Genomic DNA, 25,925 nt, shown 5'->3' on the forward strand with positions numbered 1-25,925 from the left:
TCAACATTCCTATCGCCAGAAAACTGGCTTTGGAAATTTTCAACTTGCATTTACCTCGTCAGATGTAAGGCAGACCGTCGCTTCGCACTTCTCAACGCCATGTGCACTTCCAACGCACCTTTGGGAATTTGCTTCGGTGCCCAATGCTCGTTCCTTTGTCCCCTCTCCGCGGACTTAACATGGGGCTGACTTCAGCTACTTCCGAGATCCGCGAACACCAAGTCGTCCCGGCCAACATCAAAGATGGCGTCCAAGCCCACAACGTTTCCACTGCGCACGCTCCGCTGGCCTCCACGTGTCCACTCTCGATGTCCGTCCCCCAGGTTCCACTCTAGCCGCCGCGTTCAGTGGTTGCCACCGCCCGCCAATCGCAGGACAAGGACGCCGCGGGCCCCGCCCAGCGGATCAGCTGAGGGATCTGCGATGTCTGTTGACAGCAGCCGTGGCTGCGCGGCCGGTTCCGGGTTCGGCGCGGGGCGGGGGGTAAGCTGGCGACGGGCGCGGGCGTCCGGCGGGACGCTGGGGAGGCTCGCGGTGCGGGCCGCAGCGCGGGGGCGCGGGCGCCGAGGAGGAGCGGCAGGCCGCAGCCTCTGCCCTTGCGGTCAGGGTCTCACCGGACGTTTCCGGGTCTCGTCAGATGTGAATCCGATGGAGCGGCCGGGGGAAGGCGAGCAGCCGCCCCAGGAGCAGCCGTGGGGGAGGCTTCTTCGCCTGGGCGCCGAGGAGGGCGAGCCGCACGTCCTCCTGAGGAAACGGGAGTGGACCATCGGGCGAAGAAGAGGTGCGGGGCGGAGAGCGGGCATGGGAAACGTGGGACGGGTGGGGGACAAGCCTGGGGATGGGTCAGGGCACGGGGGCGGGGGACCAGGGACCCGGGATGGGGGTGGGGGACGGGGACTGAAGGATAGAAGCCGGGGCCTGAGGGCGGAAACCTGGTGATATGAGCAGGGCGAGACCGGGCCCACCAGGCTATGGGAGGCCCCTGGGCGGGGCGCATTCTGCCGTCCAGTTTTTCCAGTGGAGTGGGCTTTCGTGTAACAGCTGCCATGTATTCACTTAATGGTCTGCCCAGTCACTTCTGAGTACTTCATTCAGGTTATTTAATCCTCACCACAACTTTATGAAGTAGATATAATAATTTATCCCCGGGAATGCGATCTTCTCAAGTTTATTACTACCCAAAGCATCTTCTCTAACCTTAATAGAAATGAAATTAGAAAGCAAAGCAGAAGGAACACTGGAAAATCCACAGATGTGTGGAAATTAAATAACATTCGTAAAGAAGCAATGGGTCTAAGAAGAAATCAAAAGGGAAATTAGAAAATATCTTGACATAAGTGAAAATATCATATGTGAAGATCGCTCAGTCATGTCCAACTCTTTGCGACCCCATGGACTATATGCATGCATGCTAAGTCGCCTCAGTCGTGTCCGACTCTGTGCGACCCTATGGACGGCAGCCCACAGGATTCTCCAGGCAAGAATACTGGAGTGGGTTGCCATTTCCTTCTCCTCATGGATTATATAGTCCATGGAATTCTCCCGGCCAGAATACTGGAGTGGGTAGCCTTTCCCTTCTCCAGGGGATCTTCCCAACCCAGGGATTGAACCCAGATCTCCCACACTGCAGGAGGATTCTTTACCAGCTGAGCTTTCAGGGAAGCCCCAGACTATAATGTATCAAAACTTAGGGGATGCAGATAAGTAGTGCTTAGAGGGAAATTTATAGCTGTTAAAAAAGATCTCAAGTCCCAGCTCTTAGAATAGAGTTGATTAAATATTTGTTGATTTAATGAAAGGGGAAGCTAAGGACTTGAAGAAAGTCGCACAAGTAGTGAGAGGAAGCGCCCTCACCCTCTGTGCTTACTGCCTCTGCTGCTGCTGCTGTCACTTCAGTCGTGTCCGACTCTGTGCGACCCCATAGATGGCAGCCCACCAGGCTCCCTGGTCCCTGGGATTCTCCAGGCAAGAATGCTGGAGTGGGTTGCCATTTCCTTCTCCAATGCATGAAAGTGAAAGTGAAGTTGCTCAGTCCTCTACTGCCTCTAGACCTCTGATAATTTAACCTCCCTTGTAGCTTTCATACTGAGAGTGCAGTGCACTGATGAGGCGAACAAAAATATTTTGGTTTTATGCAAATTAATAAATTGTGACTCTGGGAATTCCTTGGTGGTGCAGTGTCTGAGACTCCACACTCCCAATGCATGGGAACTGGAGTTTCATCCCTGGGCAGGGAACTAGATCCCACATACCGCAATTAAGTTCACAAGATGCAACTTAGACCTAATACAACCAAATAAATAAATAATTTTTAAATGAAAATAATACATTGTTTTTCTGACTTTATACTTTAAACAAGAGAGAATGAGAAAAATTACTATTTAAAAGCAAGTATTTTTTGGCTTCATTTTACCCAGTACGATGTACCTGTACCTGTTTTTCTGTTGGGGTCTTTTGGGAGACAGTCTTAAACCCCAGCATCAAGTTATTATTTTTTTACAACTTTAAAAATATTTATGGATTATTAGAAACTTTTCAAGATGCATTAATTAGTGTAAATGGATGTTTGATGAAGAGCAGAAGCCCTAGAGACCGCCACCTCCAGGCCCACCATGACACCAGCAGAAGCAGCAGCACCACCACCACAGTACAACTTACTTTGGGTTAAAAATTTACATTTCAGTGCCTTTGTACCTACTTCACAGGATCACTGTGAAGATTAAAGAAGCCAGGCTAAGAGCACTTAACGTTAGCCATTGTTATTATAACACAACACTATAGTATCACTTTACACGTTAATACAAGGAAGCTCCAATACTTTGGCCACCTGATGGCGAACAATTGACTCATTGGAAAAGACCTTGATGATGGGAAAGATTGAAGGCAAAAGGAGAAGAGGGCAACAGAGGATGAGATGGTTGGATTGCTATCCAACTGATATCCAACTGATATCACTGATTCAATGGACATGAACTTGGGCAAACTCCGGGAGATAGTGAGGAACAAGGCAGCCTGGTGTGCTGCAGTCCATGGAGTTGCAAAGAGTTGGACATGACTTTGACTTAACAACAAAGCAAGGAACATAAATATGTAGTTAAGCTAATTCAATGAAAGTCCTTTCCGTGAATGTATTAACCTTTCCAGCAAAATGTAGAGTTTAAAAGTCTGCCCAGGCCTCCATAACAAAATACCACAGATCAGGAAGCTTAAACAACAGAAATTTATTTCTTATACTTCTAGAGTCTAGGAAGTCCAAAATCAAGGTGTCAGTTGATTTGTTTCCTGATGAGAACTCTTCTTCCTGGATCACAGAGAATTGCCTTATCTTTCTGTCCTCGCATACTGGTTCAAGAGACCTGTGGTGTCTCCCTCTTAGAAGTAGTTCAACCCTCTCAGATTAAGGCCCCACCCTAATGATCTTATTTAACTTTATCATCCAAAGTCACTCTCTCTAAATACAGTCACTTTAGGGGATAGGGTTTCAGTGTATAATTTTGGGGGGCACACAGGTTATAGAACTTGATTATTTTAAAACTGTTACATACCTGCTATGTACAAGGCATTATTTTGAGAAAAAGGGAGAGCTGAGTTGATGTATAGCGGGGGGAGTGGGAGTCCTCGCTTTCCCAAAGAGCTCCCCATTCTTGGGGAGTGGCAGAAATGCATACCAGCCATGGAGAGGTTAATGAACTGAAAGACAAGCACACAATATTCCAATTCTCGATTGGAATGCTGATGTTCTGGCATGGAGAAGCCTATTAAAACCCCACTCCGGTGCCACAGTGACCAGCCTGGCTCTGGGGCTGTGAGACCATCCTGGTGGTTTTGCTCAGTGTAATGGGACAGTCTTGAGCACAGGTGAAATTCATCTCAGATAAATGTAACAAAATACTTCCCATAATTTGGAGTGTTTGGACAAATAAGGTTTAAGGATTATGGAAGCATAGTTCACACTTAGTAAAATTTGCCCCTTTTAGGTGTTCAATGAGTTTTGAGAAATAGAGGCACCACTACCATCAAGGTACAGAACATTTCTATCACCTCAGAAAGTTCCTGGTGGTCTTTTGGAGTCTGTCCCTGCCCTTTCAACCTCAAATCCTGACACTCACGTATCTGATTTCTGCCCCTGTAGTTCTGCCTTTTCCAGAATACCGTCTAAAGCCATCTAAGGGAAATCACACATTGCAGCACTGTCTTTGGGTCCAGCTTATTTCTCTTGGTTGGTGCTTTTGAGGTTCATCCTTGACAGTTATGTGTATCAAGTGTGTTCTTTTTTTGCTGGGTGGTGTTCTGCAGAGTGTGTATTAATTCATCACCAGTTGATGGGTACTTGTACTGTAATGCTTCCCACGTTTGTTTATTAAAAATAAAGCTACTGTAGGGAATTCCCTAGCTATCCAGTGGTTAGGACTGTGTGCCTAAAGTCTGTGCCAAAGGTGCAGACTCAATCCCTGGTTGAGGAACTAAGATCCAACAAGTCGCAGGGCATGGACCCCAAAACAATAAAATAAAGCTACTATAAACCTTAGGGGCTATGGTGCAAACCTATCATAGGCAGATTAGTGACTTGGTGTTAAAACACTCCTGAAAGCATTTATTCTTTTGATTTTAGGAAAGAACAAAGTATTTGAAGATTTCCCCCTTAGACTTAATGAGAATACAGTAATTGTATTCAGCTGTAGATACATCCCTGTTTTGTTTTAAATTTTCTTAAATGTGTACATGTGCCTGTGAGAACTCACTCAGTCATATTTTTGTGAGTCTGTCATTGCTTCAATTTTGTGACCATTTATGAAACCTTACATAAATGAAACCTTACATTACACAGAAGAAATTCAGGACTACAATACTGAAGATATTTAATAAGCCCCTTAGGTTTTTCTCAAAGTTCTATAATACTTATCAGGTTGTCTGCATACATGTGCATATTGTAAAAACGTCACCATGAAGCTGTTGATGTATAGCTAGAGGTGTTGATGGGGTATATCCTCTGGGCAATGAGGAAGCAGAAAGGTTCAAGACATAGTCCCCTTTCCTTTTGGATTAACACTTAAATGCTTTTTGGGTCTTGACTTAGTGGGTCTTGACTTCTGGTCATATGCTATCATTAAAAGAAGCATAGTGTTGTGCCCAGTACCCGCAGTTGTATTCCCCTTCTCTGCACACCCTCCTCTCTGTTTTAGGTTGTGACCTTTCATTCCCTGGCAATAAATTGGTCTCTGGAGATCACTGTAAAATTACAGTGGATGAAAAATCTGGTCAGGTATCACTGGAAGATACCAGGTAAGCTCTTTCTGAACTTCTTTCCTGTTTCCTCTTATAGCTTCAGGAAGTCGACTTTAGCCAGTGATTGCAGAGAAGAGACAAAGGCCCACTTTCTGTAGCTCAGAAGTCTGCTAGGGTCTCTGGGTATTGGGAGATATATTTTCTGGCTTCTAGGATGGGCTTCTTAGTGACACTGGTGCCTGTGACAATTCTTGAATGTTTTCAGATTAAAGCAAAAATGTCTCAGAAGTAAGACTTAAAAGGCAGTGATATATTTTGGGTTTTTACAAATATATGCAAGTTCAGTTCAGTCGCTCAGCCATGTCCGACTCTTTGTGACCCCATGAATCGCAGCACGCCAGGCCTCCTTGTCCATCACCAACTCCCGGAGTTCACTCAGACTCTCGAGTCAGTGATGCCATCCGGCCATTTCATCCTCTGTCGTCCCCTTCTCCTCCTGCCCCCAATCCCTCCCAGCATCAGAGTCTTTTCCAATGAGTCAACTCTTCGCATGAGGTGGCCAAAGGACTGGAGATTCAGCTTCAGCATCGTTCCTTCCAAAGAAATCCCAGGGCTGATCTCCTTCAGAATGGACTGGTTGGATCTCCTTGCAGTCCGAGGGATTCTCAAGAGTCTTATGCAAGTTAGGCTTCCCCAAATCAAGAAGTTTCCCTTTCTTTTTTACTATTACACCACATAAGTAGTGTATGAAAATGAAAAGCTTTTCAAATTGCACTTACCCACTAAAAATATATACATATTTATTTTGTATTAATAGGATTATACTATTATACTGTTGTTATAATAAACAAAGGCTCAGTGGCTGAAAACAACAGCAATCTGGGATATTATAGGCCTGGGGTCCTAAAGTCCAACTCAGGTCTCATTGGCGTCAGCTCTTTCTGGAGGCTCTAGAGGAGAAGTAGCTGTCTTCTGTGCCAGCTTCCAGAAGCCACTGCCTCCCTTGGCCGAGGTGGCTTGAGGGGCAGGGGTGATCCATGCAGAAGGAACAGCAGCTGCAGAGGTCCAGAAGCGCCAGCAGGAAGACCCCAATGTCCACACTGGAGAGACCATACTTTAGTTTGAGAACAGTAAAGAGTCACTAAGGGGTTTAAGCACCCCTTGGAGAAAGAAATGGCAACCCACTCCAGTATTCTTGCCTGGAAAATCCCATGGACGGAGGAGCCTATAGGCTACAGTCCATGGAGTCACAGAGTCAGACATGACTGACTTCACTTTCACTTTTTAAGCAGAAAAGTGAAATCAGACTTTTGGGCTAGAAAGAGCTTGAGGATGGATCTTGAGCCTGGCAGCAGAGCCGTGGCCGTGTGAGACAGCTTCACTGGTCTCTGTAAGTGGGCTTTTACTGGGAAGGCAGCCCAGCCTTTTGGGGACCTGCTGCCAGCTGCTGAGGACTCGAAACAGAGATGGTGTGACAACACCGCCTGCACTATTTACTGTATGGCCCTATACAGAAATCTAGAGTAGTGGAAGCCTGCTCAGAGGCCAGGCTAGAGCCTCTTCCTCACTGGGGGTCATAAGAGTGCAGCCATGGAGTTAGGGCCGAGGTAGACCAAGTGCCCAAAATTGGCTAAGGGGGAGGAGGTTGCTCAGGTGCGCTCCTTCCTTTGGTTGCAGTCTAGTCTCAGTCCACTCAGGAGGACCTCCTCAGGGAGGGGCCTCCTGTCCCGTCTGACTCAGGCTTCTGTCTCTCCCAGTAGTATCCGCTGCCCTCCCATCCAGCAGTGTGGTCCATGATTTTCTTTTTTAATATTTATTCGCTTATTTTAGGCTCTGCTGGGTCTTCGTTACTGTATCAGGGTTCCTCTAGTTGTGGCGAGCGCGGGCTACTCTTCCTTACTGTGCATGGGCTTCTCATGGCAGTGGCTTCTTTTGTTGTGGAGCATGGGGCTTCTCCACTTCCATAGTTTCAGTATGCAGACTCTAGAGACCAGGCTCAGCAGTTGTGGTGCACAGGCTTAGTTGCCCCATGGCATGCAGAATCTTCCCAGACCGAGGATACAACCTGTGTCCCCTGCATTCGCAGGCAGACTCTCAACCACTAGACCACCAGGGAAGGCCAAAAGGGTCCCAAAGTCCAACTCAGGTCTCATTGGCGTCAGCTCTTTCTGGAGGCTCTAGAGGAGAAGCAGCTGTCTTCTGTGCCAGCTTCCAGAAGCCACTGCCTACCTTGGCCAAGGTGGCTGGAGGGGCAGGGGTGTTCCATGCAGAAGGAACAGCAGCTGCAGAGGTCCAGAAGCACCAGCAGGAAGACCCCAATGTCCATGCTGGAGAGACCAGACTTTAGCCTGAGAACAGTAAGGAGTCACTAAGGGGTTTAAGCACCTGATTAACTGGTCCCTGATTAACTGGAGTGGCATCCCAAGCACAGGAATTGCACTGTCTTCCTGTCATCGGTAGTTGTGTGTTGATTTGCTTCTGCCCAGAGCCTGCCTCAGGGCTTCCCAGGTGGCACTAGTGGTAAAGAACCTGCCTGCCAATGCAAGAGACGTAAGAGATGTGAGTTTGATCCCTGGGTCAGGAAGATCCCCTGGAGGAAGGCATGGCAACTCCAGTATTCTAGCCTGGGAAATCCCATGGACAGAGGAGCCTGCCAGGCTTCAGTCCACGGGGTTGTACAGAGTCAGACATGACTGAAGCGACTTAGCACACAGAGCTTGTCTCGTGGGGGCCGTCAGTGCTCATGTGAGGAATGAACTGAGGGCCTAAGGCTGCTGGAGGGAGGGGTAGGTCTGTGGACAGAGTCTGGTGCAGAAGAGAAGCTGGAAGTCAAAGGACATGCTGCTGGTGCATTCTAGGGCTTCACCAGGAGGAAAACATGAGTTTGGAACAGTGAAGGCATTCAAACACTTGACAGCATCATTTGGCTGTGAGTGACAGCACAACAGGCAAGGATTTCCTTAAGAGAATTGTAAGGCGGCACAAATGTTTATATCATTCCTATGAGTATTTATCATTTTCAAGGTGATAGGGGCTTCCCTGGTAGTCCAGTGATTAAGACTCCACAATTCCAGTGCCAGGGGTGTCAGTTCAGTCCCTGGTTGGGGAATGAGATCCCATGTGCTGTGTGCCGCCACCAAAACTTTCTTAAATTAAAAAAAAAAAAATTGGTAATATTGAACTGCTTTCCTACAATTGTAGAAAAGGAAACTTAACTCCAAGTTATTTTAAGTAGGATAAATTCCATTTTGTTGCCCCTACAGCGCCAATGGAACTGTCATTAACAAGCTGAAGGTTGTTAAGAGGCAAACTTGCCCTTTACAGACTGGGGATGTCATCTACTTGGTGTACAGGAAGAATGAGCCAGAACACAGTAAGAGGGGGGTTTCCTGGGCTGGACCCACAGGTGAGGTGTGGCAAGGGGCCCTGCAACAGCTGGAAAGCATTTGGGAAGAGGCTTATTAAAGCCAGAATTTCCTGAAGGAAAGTTAGCTTACCTGCATCCCTTTTGTGTTTATGTAGATTCTTGGTGTAGGTAGTGTCTGTTGAAGAGTGGGTATGTTGGCCTCGCAGTCTGAGCCCCAGGCATTCTTCAGAAATGCCACCGTGGTCATGAGCCAGGGGTCTCAAAATGGTAGCCAAGGAGAAGTGAGTGAATGGGGAGGGGTGAGCTGACAGAAAAAGACTCCTAAATTGAGAATAAGACTTAGAATGGGGGCTGGAGGCCACAGATGGCTCTGCTCTGGGACACTTGATAGTAGATAGCAGAGGTCAGACAGGATTCCACTGGAGCTTGTCCCAATCTGAGCATCCACATTTGTGGAAGAAGAATGATGCAGGACAGAATTAGGGGAGTCCTTCAAATGGTGCCCCCAAAATAGGAAGAAGGAGGCAGGTGTTCCCTAGGTTGTTCTCAGCATAGTCAAAGCCACCCCTGGCCACACAGAAGGATCTCGTGTCCGCTTCTGGTGGTTTGAAAAAAGCAAGGCATAGACTCATCCCTCCTTGTTGCTCTGCTTCCCTTAGTCAGCCTCTTCATGCCAGATGAGTTTCCTGAGGCTTATTTATTTTGGCTTTGGTTCAGATGTTTTGATTCACTTGCTTTAAATTCCCTTAAACCGGCAGCTGTGGTTATTAGCTGATAAGTCAAAATAGTCGACAAGAACAAAGTGGCTGTGAGGTAATGGGAGGGAACAGAAGAGAAATGTGAGTTCTCACCTGGCACGTGACTGACAGTGCTCTGATTTGGTTAATTTCTTTCAGACGTGGCATACCTCTACGAATCTCTAAATGAAAAGCAAGGTGTAACACAAGACTCCTTTGGTAAGTGAGATTTTCCAAGAGGAGTGTGTGTGTGTAAAGTGGGTCTGTGTGTTGACTGTCTCCGTCAACAGGAGTAGCTTGCCTGAGGCGGTGGTGCCCATCTGTGCCCTGACTGTATTTTCCTCCTGCTCCTTCTGTGTTCACAGAAGCTAATAAAGAAAATGTGTTCCACGTGACCAAAGATACCTCAGGTGCAGGCCGAGGTGACGATCCTCAGGATCCCCAGGTCCTGCTGTCGTCGCCTGCCACTCAGGTGTGCTTTGAGGAACCACAGCCATCGACGTCCACATCAGACCTCTTCCCCAAGGCCTCTACCTCTTCCATGGAGCCCACCTCTGCAGGCCGAGGGCCTCCCTCCAGCTCCAGTGAGAATGGGGGTCTCGGGGCGGTAGCTACAGTGCTTTCTATTCACTGTTCCTGCCCTGTGTTGTTACGGAGACAGACAAGCACTGAGGAGTTCAGTGGTGGCGTTAGGCATCAGGCTGTCAGTAGTAAGGTTTTTCTAGCAGTCGCTGTCTTGTTCCATCCTCAAGAGAAATCCTGGGAATAGGGAACTATAGCAGTGTGGTATTTTTTACAAGTTATGTAATTCATATACTGTAAAAATCATGTAGAATGAACCCTTCCAGTTTTCTGGGTTTTTTAACGGCATCTTGTATTACCTGTGCCTAGTTTGAATGAGTGACACTTTGATCTGCTGTCTCTTCTTCTGAGGCGGGTGAATCAGACTTTCTTGTTTGTCCCTCTCACAGGCTCCAGAGGTGCAGACGTCTCTCCAAAGGGGTGTGGTCCATCTGTGACAAGTGATGAAATCTCCAGCTTCCCTGTGACTCTCCCAAACAGAGAGGGGGCCTCCTTTTCTCTGTCGGAACCCCAGGATCAGGAGGATTTGGAGCCTGTTAAGAAGAAATTAAAAGCAGGTCAGAATCTTGAGGTTTCATGTAACCTTAGGGCCCCAGCAGGACCATCCAATATGCACCTGTTGGGGCCCCACCGTCAGCCAAAGCCTGAGGATGCTGTATTAGGCTGACAGCAGATGGCAGCCTGGGCCCTTTCTTTCCTGTTTGTACCATTGGGATTGAACTGTGTTTACTGCCAGGATATGCTATCAGTCTGCAAACTGCATTCTTTTTTTTTTGGCTGTGCTGGGTCTTCATTGCTGCACAGGCTTTTCTCTGGTTACAGCAAGCAGGGCTACTCTCTAGTGATGTGTGCGCTTCTCACTATGGTCGCTTCTTGTTGCAAAGCTCAGGCTCTGGGGCTTGCGGGCTTCAATAGTTGTGGCTCTGAGGCTCCACAGCACAGGCTCAGTAGCTGTGGTGCACGGGCTTAGTTGTTCTGTGGTATGGGAGGTCTTCCCAGATCAGGGATCAAACCCATGTCTCCTGCATTAGCAGACGGGTTTTTTACCACTGAGCTCCCAGGGAAGCCCCTGGAAACCATATTCTCGAGTTGCGACTCTGTCCTGATACAACAGCCAATTTTTAAGAGTATGTTATCTTTAAGTGATAGTTTGAAACTTCACATTAAAGACAATTTAGAGAAAAACCTATGCTTTAAAAGCCAAAGTTAAAAAGATTGTAAAAAATGTTTGGGAATGTAGTTCGTAAGACAGTAGCTGTAAGGCAGACCTGAGGGCTGCCCGTGGATTGGAGCAGCGTGATGCGAAGGAAGATGGGCCTTAGAAAGAAACTGTATTTCCTAGTGTATTGAGTGGAAAATGAGTTGATTGACCTGGGAAGGGGTGGAATGAATTGGCAACAGATACATAAACAAGTATAAGAATGAAGCCATTTTTAATTATCAGAAATGAAAAATTATATAAGGAAGAAAATTCTAATATGCTGTTTGACTGAACAGACTATTTAAGCATAGTAATATACCTACAATATATTGACCCAATAATTGTGTTAGAATAATATTGGGAAGGCTACTCAAAGGGCAAAATCCTTCTCTGTTTTAATGGATATCAGGAGATGATAGCTAAAATCTTCAGCGTAAATGTAGCATGACAATCCAGAAACACAGAGGCTGGGACCAGAAGAAACAGCTAAAAGACACTGTGAGGCAGGAAGAAAGTCCTTTCCTCAGAGGAGACGGGGATGGTGAAGGTGAGCAGAGGCTGGGGCAGAGGGCTGCTGCTTTTGTTTTCTTTTAAATATTTGACTTTTTAAATCATGTTTCTCTAATAAAAATAAAAATTAATCTGTGACATAGAAAAATTAAACATGCCAGCCAAAAAAAAAAAAAAAATTTAAGCTCCTGGTAACATTTTTAAAATTTAATTATTTTTTAATTGGAGTATAATTGCTTTACAACATTATATTAGTTTCTGCTGTGCAGCAATAAGAATCAGCTATGCATATATCCCATCGTTCTTGAGCCTCCTTCTCACCAACCCCCCACCCCATCCCACCCATCTGGGTCACCACAGAAGCACCCAGCTGAGCTTCCTGTGCTGCACAGCAGCTTCCCACTAGCTATTTATTTTATATATGATAGTATGTGAAGTATGTCAATGCTGCTCTCCCAGCTTGCCCTACCTCTCCTTCCCCCACTGTGTCCACAAGTCTCTCTAGGTCTCTGTCTCTGTTCCTGCCCTGCAAATAGGTTCATCAGTGCTCCTGGTAACATCTGATGGTCTGTATTTTCCAGCACTTTCCTGTATGCATATGAGTCACATTTTTTTATTCAAACGAAAATGACTTCATACACAAATGCCATTTGACAACTGGCCTTTTCTCGTACCAATGTATCCTGAGTGTCTTTTTATACTGTTAACTGTGCTAAAACAATGCTTAAATATACCAGATTATGAAACTTATTTTGGACCTTCTAAAGAGGTCTTCTGTCCACAGTTTAAGATATCTATAAATCCAAGAGACGTGTTGCCTCCATGGTCATGACGGTCAGAATGTGTCCCTTCCCTTGTAGATGGGGAGCCAGACCTTAACCTGACCGTACTGGTCACAGACCCAGGCAGAGACCGTCCCGCTGCCTTTGACGTCAGAGCCGAGGCCATGAAGCCAGACAAGATGGAGGAGACGCTCACGTGCATCATCTGCCAGGACCTGCTGCACGACTGTGTGAGGTGTGCCCAAGTGGGGTCCTATGGGAGGCCAAGGGTGGGGTGGGCCTTTGGGTCAGGTTGGAGGCTGCACCCACTGAGGGTGCCATAGCCGTTTTCCTTGTATGGCTGACGAGCCGGGAACCAGGCTGATGACTGAAGCTACAAAGGAGCCCGAGAGACTGAGGTGCAGTGGCTCTGACCTCGGGTTGGCCTCAGGCGGAGCAGGAGAGCTGCACCGAGGGCTCGGTGTCTCCTAGCAAAGGGAGCCTGGCAGTCAGCATGGAGCAAGCCTCCTAGAACGAAGATCTCTCATTGCTCCTCTGTGGGAACCTGGAATTAATCTGTCTGAAGTTCAGCTGAAATGCGTGTCCTTTCCACCCACACCCCATGTCACTGCTCTTCCTCCCTGGCCCTCCCTAGGGGTACCATGTGACCTCTAGTTTCTTTTTTTTTTTTTCCTACTTGTAGTTGACAGGCACAGAATTAAAGCAGTTGAGATGGGTGCCATGTTTTTGCACAGGGACTTTTTCTCTGGCAGGTTTTGGAAGGCAGGTGGCTTCCCCTGGCATTAGCTGAGGATGCAGACCCCACCAGCAGCAGACCTCACGCATGGTATGGGTGGAATGCCCAGGAATGACAGGCTTAAGGCCCTGCTGAGGCAAAAGAGCATAGGGTCTGGGGATGGGCAGTTGGCTCATTTTTCTGTTTGTACCCGAACCTCAGTCTGAGCAGGGCCAGACTGTTTTCCTCCGAGGAAAGAGGCAGTGTGACCCTGGGTCCTTGATCCTCATGCCCCAGGCCAGCCGTGCCCCTGGGGCCCTGGCATCTGAGGGGCTACTGCACTTGCTGGGGAGATGCTCTGCCCAAGAGTGCCCCCAGTTCTCTGAAGCCCATCCCGTGCCCTCAGCCTGCAGCCCTGTATGCACACCTTCTGTGCTGCCTGCTACTCGGGCTGGATGGAGCGGTCTGCCCTGTGCCCCACCTGCCGCTGTCCAGTCGAGCGCATCTGTAAAAACCACATCCTCAACAACCTGGTGGAGGCGTACCTGCTGCAGCACCCGGACAAGAGGCGCAGTGAGGAGGATCTGCACAGCATGGCTGCCAGGAACAAGATCACACAGGACATGCTGCAGCCCAAGGTCAGGAGGGCCTTCTCCGACGAGGAGGGCAGCTCCGAGGACCTGCTGGAGCTGTCGGACGTGGACAGTGAGTCCTCGGACGTTAGGTGAGCCCCTTGGGCCTGGAGTGGGGTGGGTGGCCCAAGTCTGACCACCCCTTAGGACCAGCTGGCCCAGGCCACTGCTGAGGCGCAACCCGGCAGCCGTGTTGCCTGCCTTGTGCCAAGCACGCCACTCATTCAGGTGACCGTGATGAGGCTTGCTCACTGCCCTGCCTCCTGTGATAGCCTTTTTTCTCTTTTGTTATGCAGTGGAACATTTATTCTATTTTTTTGTTGTTTCTCTGTATTGTTTTCCAGTTTATTAAGATATAACTGACATACAGCCTTATAGAAGTTCAGGGTGTGTAGCATAATGATTGGGCTTAATTATTGTGAGAGACTAGCCACAGGAAATGATACTTTTTTAATTGCTGAGTCCTCATCAAGTGCCTTGATTCACCAGCTAATACAAATACCGCATAAGCACACTCACTCTCCACAGCTTACGTAGTGAACATATATCCTAGAGTATCGCTTATCATCTGTCAGGGTATTGTTACAGAAAAGCCACAGCCACCTGGTAGACAGGATGCAGTCCTAGGAGACTTTATTTTACAGCTGATGTCTCCTGACTTAGAAGTCCAGGGTGTGAATTTTTGTGTTGAGGCCATAATATTTAAAAAGACAAACCCCTACCCCTAGTTTGTCTCTTTTCACAAAATTTAGCACATAATGTTCAAGCAAAAAGAAAATAAAAACTCACTTTTGTGTGAAGTTTTTAGTGTATATTCATCCATTCATACACAAATATAGTCATACATGCTTAATTTTTTTTTATTAAGACATTTTTTGTAATATTTTGAAACCTGGGACAAAACCACAGTGCGCATTCTGTGTTTACAGTTTAGTCCACATGTTATTTCTTGGAGACAAGCATATGGAAGTAGGATGTTCATGTCAGGAGTCTCCGTGAGAGGATACCTTGCTGTACTTCTGACGTCTGGTCGAGCGCAAGATTGGTGCTCGACAAATGCCTGCCATTGAGTGCAGGTGGCAGCACTCCCCTGGGTGTGTGGAGGAACCCCAGTGATCCCTGAGACACTCGGGGTCTTGGGACAGGCAGGTGACTTATTCCCATTTACATGTTTTCCTTACAAACATGGCTGAGTGTCTTTTCAGCGTTGCTGCCTTTTCTAGTCATGTCTTGCGTGTCCTTCCCATGGGTGCCAGGCTCAGGCAGGCATCCTCTGACTGAGACCAGAGGAGAGTCTACATGTGCCTTTCCTGCAGATTACGTTTTACCATCTGCAGGTTTGAAGGCTCAGCTGAGGAGCATACAGCTGAAAGGTGCTGTGGACAGCGGCATCCAGCCCTGTGCATTTTCAGATTTTAATGAGGGGTAGGGTGTGCACTGGGTGGCGTCAGACCTGCAAGAGTGCATCCTGCCCAGTGTGGGGACAGGAAGGCTCCACTCCAGGGGATGGCTCAGGGGGTCGAGGGGCAGGCAGGAGATGTCTCCAGACCCCAGGAGTGTCTGAGGGAGAGAGCTCTGGAGAAGTATGGGAAAAGGGGGCTGGGAGGTGGCAGGGAGTAGAGCCTGCCGACTGCTAGTGTGCAGGGTGAGTGTAGGGGGCTGGGGGGTGCTGGAGGGCAGCTGTCCTTCCCCTTCGCACACACCAGGTCCAGCAGCTGATGCAGAGCTGAGACATGGAGGCGGGACGAGGCCCATGAACTGGGGTCTGGGTCTTGGCTTGTCATTCGGGCTGGGGCCGTTGTCGCTACCCTCAGCCTCACACACCAACCAGAGCAGGTGTCATCTCATCCCCCCGAGCTCTGTGCTTTCCTTGCAGCCAGCCGTCCATCGTGTGCAGACAGTGCCCTGAGTACCGCAGGCAGGCGGGGCAGCCCCTTCCCTACCCAGGGCCCGGCAGCGAGCCAGGGGCGCCGCAAGCCCCCGGGGATGCACCATCCACGTCCGCCAGTGTCACAGCAGGTGAGATGGCCACTCCCTCCTTGCTGTCCTGACCGTTCCGGGTGTGGGTGGCGCTTCTGCTGGCTCTTCTCTGCTCAGATAGCTCGTTGCTTTTCGTGACCTGTTTTGAGCTAAGAAACCAGATAATCAGCTTTATTTGTGGATCTCTGCTCTTGAACACACAGTCCTGACTCTGATACTTACCCTTTCCCACCCCTCCCCGCTACTACCTTGGGGCAGTCAGCATGCCCTGGGATGCTTGCCAAAGCTGAAGTGACCATCACACATGGGCCCCTCCGGTGAGGGACTGGCCTCTCTGCAGCAACAGGACGTGATGTTACCAGAGCCGCCCTGAACTGTCTGTTCGCTGCCCATTTCCGCGGGCGAGTTCCTAGGTGCCATTAAGAAAGGGAAAACGAGCATGTGGACTGTGGTTTGTGGCCCTATATTGTAGGGCCTGGCCTCGTTGCCACTGTCAGCCTGAGCCTGTCTAGAGGCCACTGACCTCAGGAATGTGACCCAGAGCCACATTCTTCACCATCTGCTATATGTGCTGTGCCACAGCTCTTGGGTGTCCTTGTAGGCCCCTACGGGTGGGGATGGCCAGGGTGGTGCGTGGAAGGCCCTATTGTGACCATGGTGAGTGCACAGAGCCTCATGTGGTGCGTGAGTGACCAGGGGCCCGGCCGCATTGACAGCTCCTGGGGCAGAGTTAGCCAGCGGAGACTAGAGAAATCACTTTACTGTTTTGTGATCTGTCCTTCCTTTACAGGAAATACTAGAAAACCTTCAAGTGGCCTTTGAAATCTTGCTCCAGCTACTGAACCAAAAGATAGCTTCGGTCACTTTTCCATCTATTAAACCTTTTAGTTTGAGTGGTAGACCATCACTTGGCTGGTAGCAAAATTGGCCTGGGATCTGTCCAGGTTTTCTTGTAGGTCTGTGTTCTCGTGCGTATCTTGTAGCTGCCCCTCCAGGTGTGGGCTGAGCCGCTCGTGCTGCTGCTCCAGTGCTGGCAGCACCAGCCTGAGCAGGCTGTCTGTCCCACAGCCCAGGACTACGTGTGCGCCCTGCAAGGAAGCCACGCCATATGCACCTGCTGCTTCCAGCCCATGCCCGACCGGAGAGCAGAGCGCGAGCGGGACCCCCGCATCGCCCCCCAGCAGTGTGAGTGAGGGTGTGGGTGTGTATGTACACCATCCACCCGGGGCCCTCCCCACCTCAGAGCCACTCCTATGTGTCCTTCCAGCCTGGTTTTCAAAGTGTCATGGACTTCTGTGTGTGGTTTGAGCTAAAGATACAGTTCTGTGTTTTCCACCTGTGTCACCAGGTATCCCTGCAGGGCTGTGTTGATAATCTCTCCTTGGTCACCAGTTGATATCCACCCCTGTCATACACACAGGGGGCTCTCTTTCTAGATCCTGTATCCGAACATCACCCCAGTAGTTCCCCAGGGTCGCATTTTGTTCTATTCTGTTGGCTGCATAGTTTGTTGGATCTCAGTTCCCCGAGCAAGGATTGAACCCGGTCCAAGGTGTCATTTTAAAATCTAACAGCTGAACTGTACGGCACATTAACAGTTTCTAGATGGTGGTGAAAATTGAGCTTGTCATTTGTTTAATGGTTACATGAACTTCCTCCTTGCCATGCGGCGTGACTGGTGCGTGTCCTCTGTGTCCACAGGTGCCATCTGCCTGCAGCCCTTCTGCCACCTATACTGGGGCTGTGCCCGGACCGGCTGCCTTGGCTGCCTGGCCCCGTTCTGCGGTAATGCCGGCCCCACCACCGATCGCCACCACCTTTCCTTGTTCTCTTGGTGTACTTAAGGCCAGTGGTGGGCTGGCTGTGTGCCTGAGCAGGGAAAGGCCACATTGGTCGCCATGAATTAGCTACCTTTTCCTGGAGGTCTGCATGGGTTTGCAAGTATCAGTGAGTGTTGGCTCCAAGACAGCAATAACAACAACAGGGGAACTCTGAGTCGTGCACAAGGACCACCCCCACTGAAAATACATGTCTGGACTTCACAACCCCAGACCAGGGGCTGTGCAGACTGGACCATTTCTGGGGGGAGTGGAATGGAATGCCTTTTACTTTTTCTCTGTTTGCAATTATACTTCATCACAGAACTTTTTTTTTTTTAATTAAACTTTCTATTTCATCATGGGATATAGCTGATTAACAGTGTGATAGTTTCAGGTGAACAGCAAAGGAACTCAGCTGTACATATACATGCATCCTTTCTCCCCCAAACTCCTCTCTCATCCAGGCTGCCATATAACATTGAGCAGAGTTCCCTGTGCTATACTGTAGGTCCTTGTTGGTTATCCATTCTAAATACAGCAGTGTGTACATGTCCATCCCAAACTCCTTAACTGTCACCTCCCCCATCCTTCCCCCACCATACCCATGACCATAATGTCACATAACTTTTCATTCTTTATAGAATCCGTAATGAACGAAATTTGGTTATCCGGTCAGGTGAACAGTGCTTTCATAAAGTGCATATGAAATGGGTAATGCTGCTTCCCTCCATCCCAACAGAGCTCAACCTGGGTGACCGGTGTCTGGATGGGGTGCTGAGCAACAACAACTACGAGTCGGACGTCCTGAAGGTACAGGCCAGGTGGAGGCCAGTGGGAGGCTTCCCGGGACTGTCCAGTGTTGTGACTGTGCATGTCTGTCTGTGCATGTCTGCATGTTGTGACTCTGCATGTCTGTTTACCCCTGTATCCCCCCAGATAGGTATTCCTCCCTGCCCTTCACACTGAGAAGCCACAGGAATTGTGTTACGCAGTTCCAGCGCCTGCTCAGCCTGCCCGGGGCAGGCAGCAGGAGCGGCTGGCCCTTGGGTGGAACCAGGACTGCCCACTGGCCCTCTTCATGCATTTCAGGAGGCAGCTGGCTCTTAGAACTTCAGAGTTTAACATGCACATGTGTCGCTTGCCAGGGGTCTTCCCTTCACCCCAATTATGTTTGGTATGACACCTCCAGGGCAAGGCCCCTCTCATCTGAACAGCACCTCCTCTACCCCACTGCTCTCTGACTAGGTATTCACAGGCACGCTCTTATAGGTTTACACAGCCAGAACCAAGCAGCTCCATGTATCTTGAGGGCAGACCTACCCAGATGTAGACCCTGGCTTCCTTGTCACGTGGTCGTGGGCCACACTATGGCCGCTCAGGCTACGATTCGGTCTCACTGCTCCTATGCTATAGAAATGTCTTTACAGAATTTCAGAAAGAGAGTGCCAACTCTTACACTTGAGGTTCTAAAGCTAGCCTGCCCTTTGAGACTGAGAAGAAGCTCCTTGGTCGACAAATTTGTGCTGCACTGCGTGGGTGTGACACCATGTCTGTCCCAGGCCTCCTGTTCCAACAGGCCATCCAGGCCTCCCAGCTGAACTCCTGGAAGCAGGTCCCCTAACTTTATGCAACCCTCACCCTCTGCAGGTGCCCATCACACTTGCGTGTTTTGGCTCTACCCACCTTCCAGGGCCTTTTATGAAATGTCAGCCCTCTTCGCCATTTGTTACACGTTTTGGTTTTTTTGGGGGGTTTTTTTATATTTATGTATTTATTGGCCAGGCTTTTCTCTGGTTGCAGAGACCAAGGGTTACTGTCTAGTTGCACTGCATGGGCTTCCTGTTGCCGTGGCTTCTCTTGTTGCAGAGCACGGGCTGTAGAGCGTGGGGGCTTCAGTAGTTACAGCACATGGGCTCTGTAGTTATGGCCCTATGGGCTCAGCTGCCACGCAGCATGCAGGACCTTCCCAGACCAGGGATCAAACCAGTGTCCCCCCACATTGCAAGGCGAACTCTCAATCAGTGGACCACCAGAGAAGCCCCCTCTTTGCCATTTTAGTGTTTCCTTCTCCAAGCTCATGTTTCTTTTCTTGCCCATTCCCCTGTTACAGAATTACCTGGCCACCAGGGGTTTGACATGGAAAAACATGTTGACTGAGAGCCTCGGGGCTCTGCAGAGGGGAGTATTCCTGCTGTCTGGTAAGCCTTGTTGTGCCTACTTGCCCCCCACTGATGGTGGTGTTTTCCAGGGGCACCTCTGTCTCTGGTCAAGCGGTCCCTCCTGCCTGTCCACACACTGGCAGCATTGATGTTGGCTTTCCCATGTTCACTCCTGCAACCTCTGCCCACCCTGGCAGAGACAGACAGAAAGGTCCTTATACTTTGAGATTTCTTTTTCTTGTTGGGTTTGAGTCGACATGACATGTTCCAGAATCTTTTCTCATACAGGGGAGGGAAGGAGCACAGCTGGTGAGGTGCTGGCCCCACCACTGGTCAGCATTGACATTCTAGGGCTGGTTGTCAGGGTCTTTGCTGGCCTGTCCCTCAGTGCATCAAGTGACTCAGCGAAGGCTTACCTTCTCTCCCAGGGACACCTAGTGCTTTGTGAAGTGTGAACTTTTGTCACTAATGGAGGGTGCAGAAAAATCAGTGAGTGATTTTTTTTCTCCCTAACATAAATTATTATCAAAGACTTTAAAGGTACTAAGTTATTTTGTCTCACAGACACATTATAGTGAGTATCTTGAGTTTTCTCTGTTGAGACAGCTCTGTGTGGTTGGATCTTAACTTCTTTTGCTTTTTAATGGCTATTTTTATAAGAATGATGTGGTTCACAAAGAAAATGTTAAGTGGTACAAGAAAGTCTAAAGGATAAAGTGAAAATCATTGGAAATTCCACCACCTAAAATATAGCCAGTCATAATACTTTGATAGCCACCTTCTAAATCTATGTACCCATGTGTGTGCATCATTTTCATAAATGAGATCCTGCCAGATATGCTTTTAATAACCTATTCACTCAACAGTATATCTCGGACTCTTCCTACGTCAACAAAGATCTATGCCTTGATTTGTTTTAGTTATTACTTAGCATTCTGATACCATCGTTCATTTAGCAAGTTTGTTATTAAAGAGTATTTAAGTTCTTTCCAGCTTTTCACTGTTTGAACCACCATTGAAGCTGTCAAGCATGCAATCCTGTAGGTTTCACAATCAATCCCCATCCCTGTGCCACCCCTCCCCCCAAAAAAACACAGTTGTCCCCTAGGATAATAAACAGGACTACTGTCACTGGCTTCCATGGTTGAGGCATGTCCTGGGGCCTGAGTGCCAGCATCCCCTAAGCCTGTCAGCTGAATGTTTGCCCTCTCAGTTCAGTTCAGTTGCTCAGTCGTGTCCAACTCTTTGCAACCCCAGGAATCGCAGCACGCCAGGCCTCCCTATCCATCACCAACGCCCAGAGTTCACCCAAACTCATGTCCATCGAGTTGGTGATGCATCCAGCCATCTCATCCTCTGTTGTCCCCTTCTCCTCCTGCCTCCAGTCCTTCCCAGCATCAGAGTCTTTTCCAGTGAGTCAACTCTTCGCATGAGGTGGCCAAGGTATTGGAGTTTCAGCTTTAGCATCAGTCCTTCCAGTGAACACCCAGGACTGATCTCCTTTAGGATGGACTGGTTGTATCTCCTTGCAGTCCAAGGGGACTCTCAAGAGTCTTCTCCAACACCACAGTTCAAAAGCATCAATTCTTGGGTACTCAGCTTTCTTCACAGTCCAACTCTCACATTCACACATGATCTCTGAAAAAACCATAGCCTTGACTAGATGGACGTTTGTTGGCAAAGCATGTCTCTGCTTTTGAATATGCTATCTAGGCTGGTCATAACTTTGCTTCCAAGGAGTAAGCGTCTTTTAATTTCATGGCTGCAGTCACCATCTGCAGTGATTTTGGAGCCCAAACACTGTTTCCACTGTTTCCCCATCTATTTCCCATGAAGTGATAGGACTAGACACCATGATCTCTAGGTCTTGTAAATATGAAAGAGGCAAATGGTAGGATATTTTATCTGCCATGTTTGATGATAAATGAAATTGAAAATCTTTTTCTTATATGGGATATATATATGCTTGTCTGTGTCCTTGGTTCATTTTTGGACTTGGGAGATTGTTTGTGTGATATCTTTGTTAATTAAGGGTACAGTACATTGTCATTTGTGTTAAAAATGACTTTTTTTTATAAAAAAGTCATCATCACTTAGAAATTCTTAACGTCCTCTACTAATTCATTAGTATTTCTCCTTTGTTATATGTGTTCCCATTGTGATGTGTAAACTAGAGGCAGTCGCATTTACAAATCCCTTCCTTTGTGCCATTTGGTTTTCATGTCATAGTTAGAAATAGCTCAAGAGAAGAATATTATTCCTCTTAGTACTTTTTTAAATTGTTCTAAATATTTAAATTTTTAATCTAGATGGAATGATTTTGCTATAAGGAAATAAGTTGGCATCTAGGTTGGTTTTGCTCTTGTTTTCCAAATGTCCAGCCCTCTGTCTCACCCTGTCTATGGATCAGTGCATTAGTTCCCCAGCAGCGTGCAAGCCACGTCTGTTCTGCTGTGCTGGAAACATGATGCTACCCACTGGCGGGCTGCGCCTGTAAGAGGCTGTGTTCCTTCCAGATTACAGAATCACCGGGAACACCGTGCTGTGCTACTGCTGTGGCCTGCGGAGCTTCCGCGAGCTCACCTACCAGTATCGGCAGAACATTCCTGCTTCTGAGCTACCAGGTGAGGAACCATCTGGCCCCTTCCTGGCCTGCAGTTCAGTTCTGCTTGTGTGGGCTCCCACTCTTTTGCAATAGTTCAATACCCTGTGTGGGCCTTTACTCTGAGTTCAGAGCAGGGCCAGGGACACAGCCTGGTGGGTGGGGGCGCAAAGGCCACGCTTGTTTCAAGTGCCCCTTGCCTGGTGCCTGCACAGGCTCTGGATCGGGTGAGGTAGGTTCCTTAAACAAGATGGCAACTGGAGTCATCTCATTTCTAAACTGGATTTTCAATTAAAGATTTTTTTTTCCTTTCCTGGAGAACAAGGAAGCAAGCTATAAAGTGGGTCAAAGCATTGTGTGTCTCAGCTGCAGTGTCTCTTTGGGTCTCAGCTTAAATTCACTAGGCCAAGTCTGTAGACATGTGCATGACATGTGTTCATTTTTTTCTCTTCCCAGCGGCTGTCACATCCCGTCCTGATTGCTATTGGGGCCGCAACTGCCGCACTCAGGTGAAGGCCCACCACGCAATGTGAGTGTGCAGGCAGGGCGGGGGCTGGGCAGGGCTGGAGAAGTGAGTGCAGAAAGGCAAACAAACCCACGGTTTCCTAACAGGAACTGCTTTTCTTTAAATCTTTTGGCCATGTTGATTTTGAAGGTTTTAGGAGAAGGAAATGGCAACCCACTCCAGTGTTCTTACCTGGAGAATCCCAGGGATAGGGACGCCTGGTGGGCTGCCATCTATGGGGTCGCACAGTCAAACACAACTGAAGCAACTTAGCAGCAGCAGCAGCAGCAGCAGCAGCAGCAGGGATATTCATGAAGTAGTCAGTTCTCTACTTAAAAAATATACTAATTCATTAATAATTGTCATGCTTTTACAAAGTCATGTAGTATATAAAAAAGTCATCATCACTTAGAAATTCTGCTCTTCTGTTATGTCATTTCATGAAATGTTTGCCCATACACATTCATCTCCTTCTCCACCTCCATGTCCCCAGCCCACATGTTCGGGGCTGAGCACTTTGCGAATCCGTGGGTGTGGTCCCTGAGACCCATTTCCCAAGTCACAGCCATGTGCACGTTGCCCTGCACCTGGATCTACCTATGGTGATGCGATGGCTAGAGCTCTCCCTGGGAGTTTCCCACGGGGTCTTTAGAGGCTGTTCGTGTTGACATTCATGTCACCACGCATGGTCGCCCATAGGAGTAGATCGGCCTCTGCTTTGAAGCCATGAGGAAAGTGATCACATAAGTCAATTTCATGGATTGATGCTGTTTGCGGTGACTGTGATCCCAAACAGCCATTTGAGGTTCAAATTAAAGAAATTGGTTAAAAGAGTCATCATGAGGACTCAAGTAAAGGCAGCCGCCCAAGGGAGTGATTCTGTAAAATAAAAATCTTGGTTTGTATTTGAGCATAAACTGTGTGGAAGAGATCATTTTATTCCAAGAGATTTCGCTAGTAACAGGCTAACCTGTCTCTATTAAAATGTGGGGAAGAGGGGCAGCAAAGGCACCCTCGTCTTCTCAGAGAGGAGGTCACCCACGGTACCTTGGGGATGCTAACGAGGCACAGGTCTGAGTTTCTGGAAATTACCCAAATGTTCCACTTATATTTTACATTTAGAAAGGAGGGGTCACAAAGGAGTCAGACATGACTTAGAGACTAAACAACAACAAAGAGGGTTGCATTTGGGGTTAGTGTGTTTGCTGTATGAGAAACATGCCCTTGCAAACCCCCAAGCACAGGATCACTGTTTCCTGTAGTTCCTTTGGGTGCAAGTACAGAATTTCTTTACTGAATGCATCTGTGATGCCCTCTCTTATGATTTGACTGTTTTCTCTCCACAGGAAATTCAATCACATCTGTGAACAGACGAGGTTCAAGAACTGAGCGTCCAGGGAGGCACCGTGATGACTCAGGAGTGTTGGCAGTCAGTGACACGCATCTCAGAAAATACCGAAAACAGACATTTTAAGGGCATTTCACGGTCCCCCCCCGCCCCAGGGGGGCTGGGGTCTCGGCATAGGGCACTCTGGTGTGACCTTTCTTTTGTGGAGCAAGACCCTCTCGGCGAGAACCCCCACCTGTGGCACCCAGAGCCCTGGGGCCAGAACAAGAGCCATCAACCATCCCCTGTGTATCTGTCCCACAACCACAGTCAAAGCAGAAATCTCTCTTCAAGAAGAGTGTCCTGGGAGAGGAAGGGGAGTTTGTCAGAAACACTGTGCTGTGAGGAAAGGGAGCACAATTTTCCAGCCACAGGACGCACAGCGGCTCACATGTGTGTTTTCATAGCTTCGGTGCTCATCTCCTAATGAGATTTAAATATCACAAACTGTAGCACAAATGATATAATTTATATTTGCAAATTGACTAAAATTGGAGACACTGATATTTGAAAGAATAAGCATATGTTTCTGTTTATGAAAAAAAATCATTAGACATCCAGGACTTCCCAGCGCCAAGGGCATGTTTGGGTCACTAACACATGGGCTCCTCCTTGGCACAACTGCAGCCCACCAAGCCGTCCGCCTTTTTCACTCCTCCCAAGCCTTGGGGCTGGGGTGGCCTGGGGCCAGGCTGCAGGTTGTCCCTGGTGATGCCCCAGCCCACCTGGAACAGCCCCTTCCTGCCAATAGGTTCTGCGAGTCCTTAGCCTTTCCTCCTGCGTTGGGTTTGCCGTGTCATCTGGAATAATACTTGAAATTTTGTTGTTTAAAAAAAAAATTTTTTTTTTTTAATCATTTGTTAAAGCCACCCGTTTGTTTGCAAAATTGTACTTTTTTGCTTCTTCTCAGGAATACGATTTTCAACTTTGTCTTGCTCTTGATACAGACTCTGAGAAGCAGTGCTCTGGGGAAGAAGGCCTCCTTCCCGCATTCTAATAAACACGCTGTGTCTGTTTCTCTCCCTGGCACCTTCGTCTGTGTTGATTGTGATACCCTTCCTTTGGTAGGACCGCCTGCAGAGGTCACTGGTTACCTGCTTAACTAACAGAGTGTGCCCCCAGTGGGGGGCAGGGGGCCACTGCACTCATTAGCCTCGCCAGCCCTGCAGGTGTAGGTGACCTGGGGCCAGGGCCAGGTCTGAACAATTGGGAAAAGGCATAGCCTCCCTGGGATCCACCAGTCCAAGCCTTAGCCTTCTGGTCCCTAGTTAAAGCCACAGCTTTGTGTCTAAGCTCTGGCTCAGCTCATGCAGGCACGAGGCTGCCGTCCAAGGTCCTAACTTGGCACATCACCCCCTTCACTTTGGACTCCGACCACTTCTCCCAAAGTAAGAACAGAGATGCAGGACCCTTAGCAGATGTAGCAGCTTTTTTGGCTGAGGCCTAAACATGCAGCCTTCCCTGGACTACACTGGATGCGTAGGTGAAGGGAAGGGCCCACACCACCTCGGACAGCTGGTCCATGGTGCAGGCCAACTCCAGTGGAACTCAGATTCCCTGTTTCTGATGAGCACACAGGGTCAGAACAGACCTTGTCAGCCCTAACCTGAAGAGGAGCCGCAGGACCCAGGCTTGCTGACCAGCTCTTTTATAGGGTGGGCACCATGCAGTGTTTTTTATGACTTTCTGTACTTCCTGTTCCTTGATACCCTCCCTGACC

At 48.5% G+C, this 25,925-nt stretch overlaps 1 protein-coding gene across 4 annotated transcripts; it reads left to right on the plus strand.

Annotated features, from left to right (window-relative positions):
• The first annotated feature begins 456 nt into the window (after positions 1-456).
• On the plus strand, positions 457-25,234 carry CHFR (checkpoint with forkhead and ring finger domains). 4 transcript variants are annotated; one of them, XM_004017297.5, is made up of 17 exons: positions 457-483; positions 638-781; positions 5,184-5,283; positions 8,490-8,599; positions 9,490-9,549; positions 9,696-9,914; positions 10,302-10,469; positions 12,484-12,640; positions 13,527-13,844; positions 15,629-15,771; positions 16,801-16,917; positions 17,434-17,517; positions 18,292-18,362; positions 19,663-19,750; positions 22,228-22,335; positions 22,770-22,842; positions 24,165-25,234. In XM_004017297.5, exons 2-17 carry the CDS (start codon positions 649-651, stop codon positions 24,205-24,207), a joined length of 1,992 nt encoding a protein of 663 aa, XP_004017346.2. In that variant the 5' UTR covers positions 457-483; positions 638-648; the 3' UTR covers positions 24,208-25,234. The 4 variants fall into 4 exon arrangements, with proteins under 4 accessions (XP_004017346.2, XP_014957036.4, XP_060256676.1 ...); XM_015101550.4 differs by lacking the exon at positions 16,801-16,917 and having other exon boundaries at positions 457-781; XM_060400693.1 differs by lacking the exons at positions 5,184-5,283; positions 8,490-8,599 and having other exon boundaries at positions 457-781.
• Positions 25,235-25,925: the final 691 nt, after the last annotated feature.

The sequence above is a fragment of the Ovis aries genome, chromosome 17, assembly GCF_016772045.2.
Source record: "Ovis aries strain OAR_USU_Benz2616 breed Rambouillet chromosome 17, ARS-UI_Ramb_v3.0, whole genome shotgun sequence".
Taxonomy (NCBI): domain Eukaryota; kingdom Metazoa; phylum Chordata; class Mammalia; order Artiodactyla; family Bovidae; genus Ovis; species Ovis aries.

Bases quoted from the DNA above. Each gene is read 5' to 3' on its own strand.
- CHFR (XM_004017297.5), top strand. From the start codon at position 649: ATGGAGCGGCCGGGGGAAGGCGAGCAGCCGCCCCAGGAGCAGCCGTGG. The intron at 12,641-13,526 runs GTGTGCCCAAGT...CCGTGCCCTCAG, and splicing joins CTGCTGCACGACTGTGTGAG to CCTGCAGCCCTGTATGCACA. The intron at 19,751-22,227 runs GTAAGCCTTGTT...TGTTCCTTCCAG, and splicing joins GGGAGTATTCCTGCTGTCTG to ATTACAGAATCACCGGGAAC.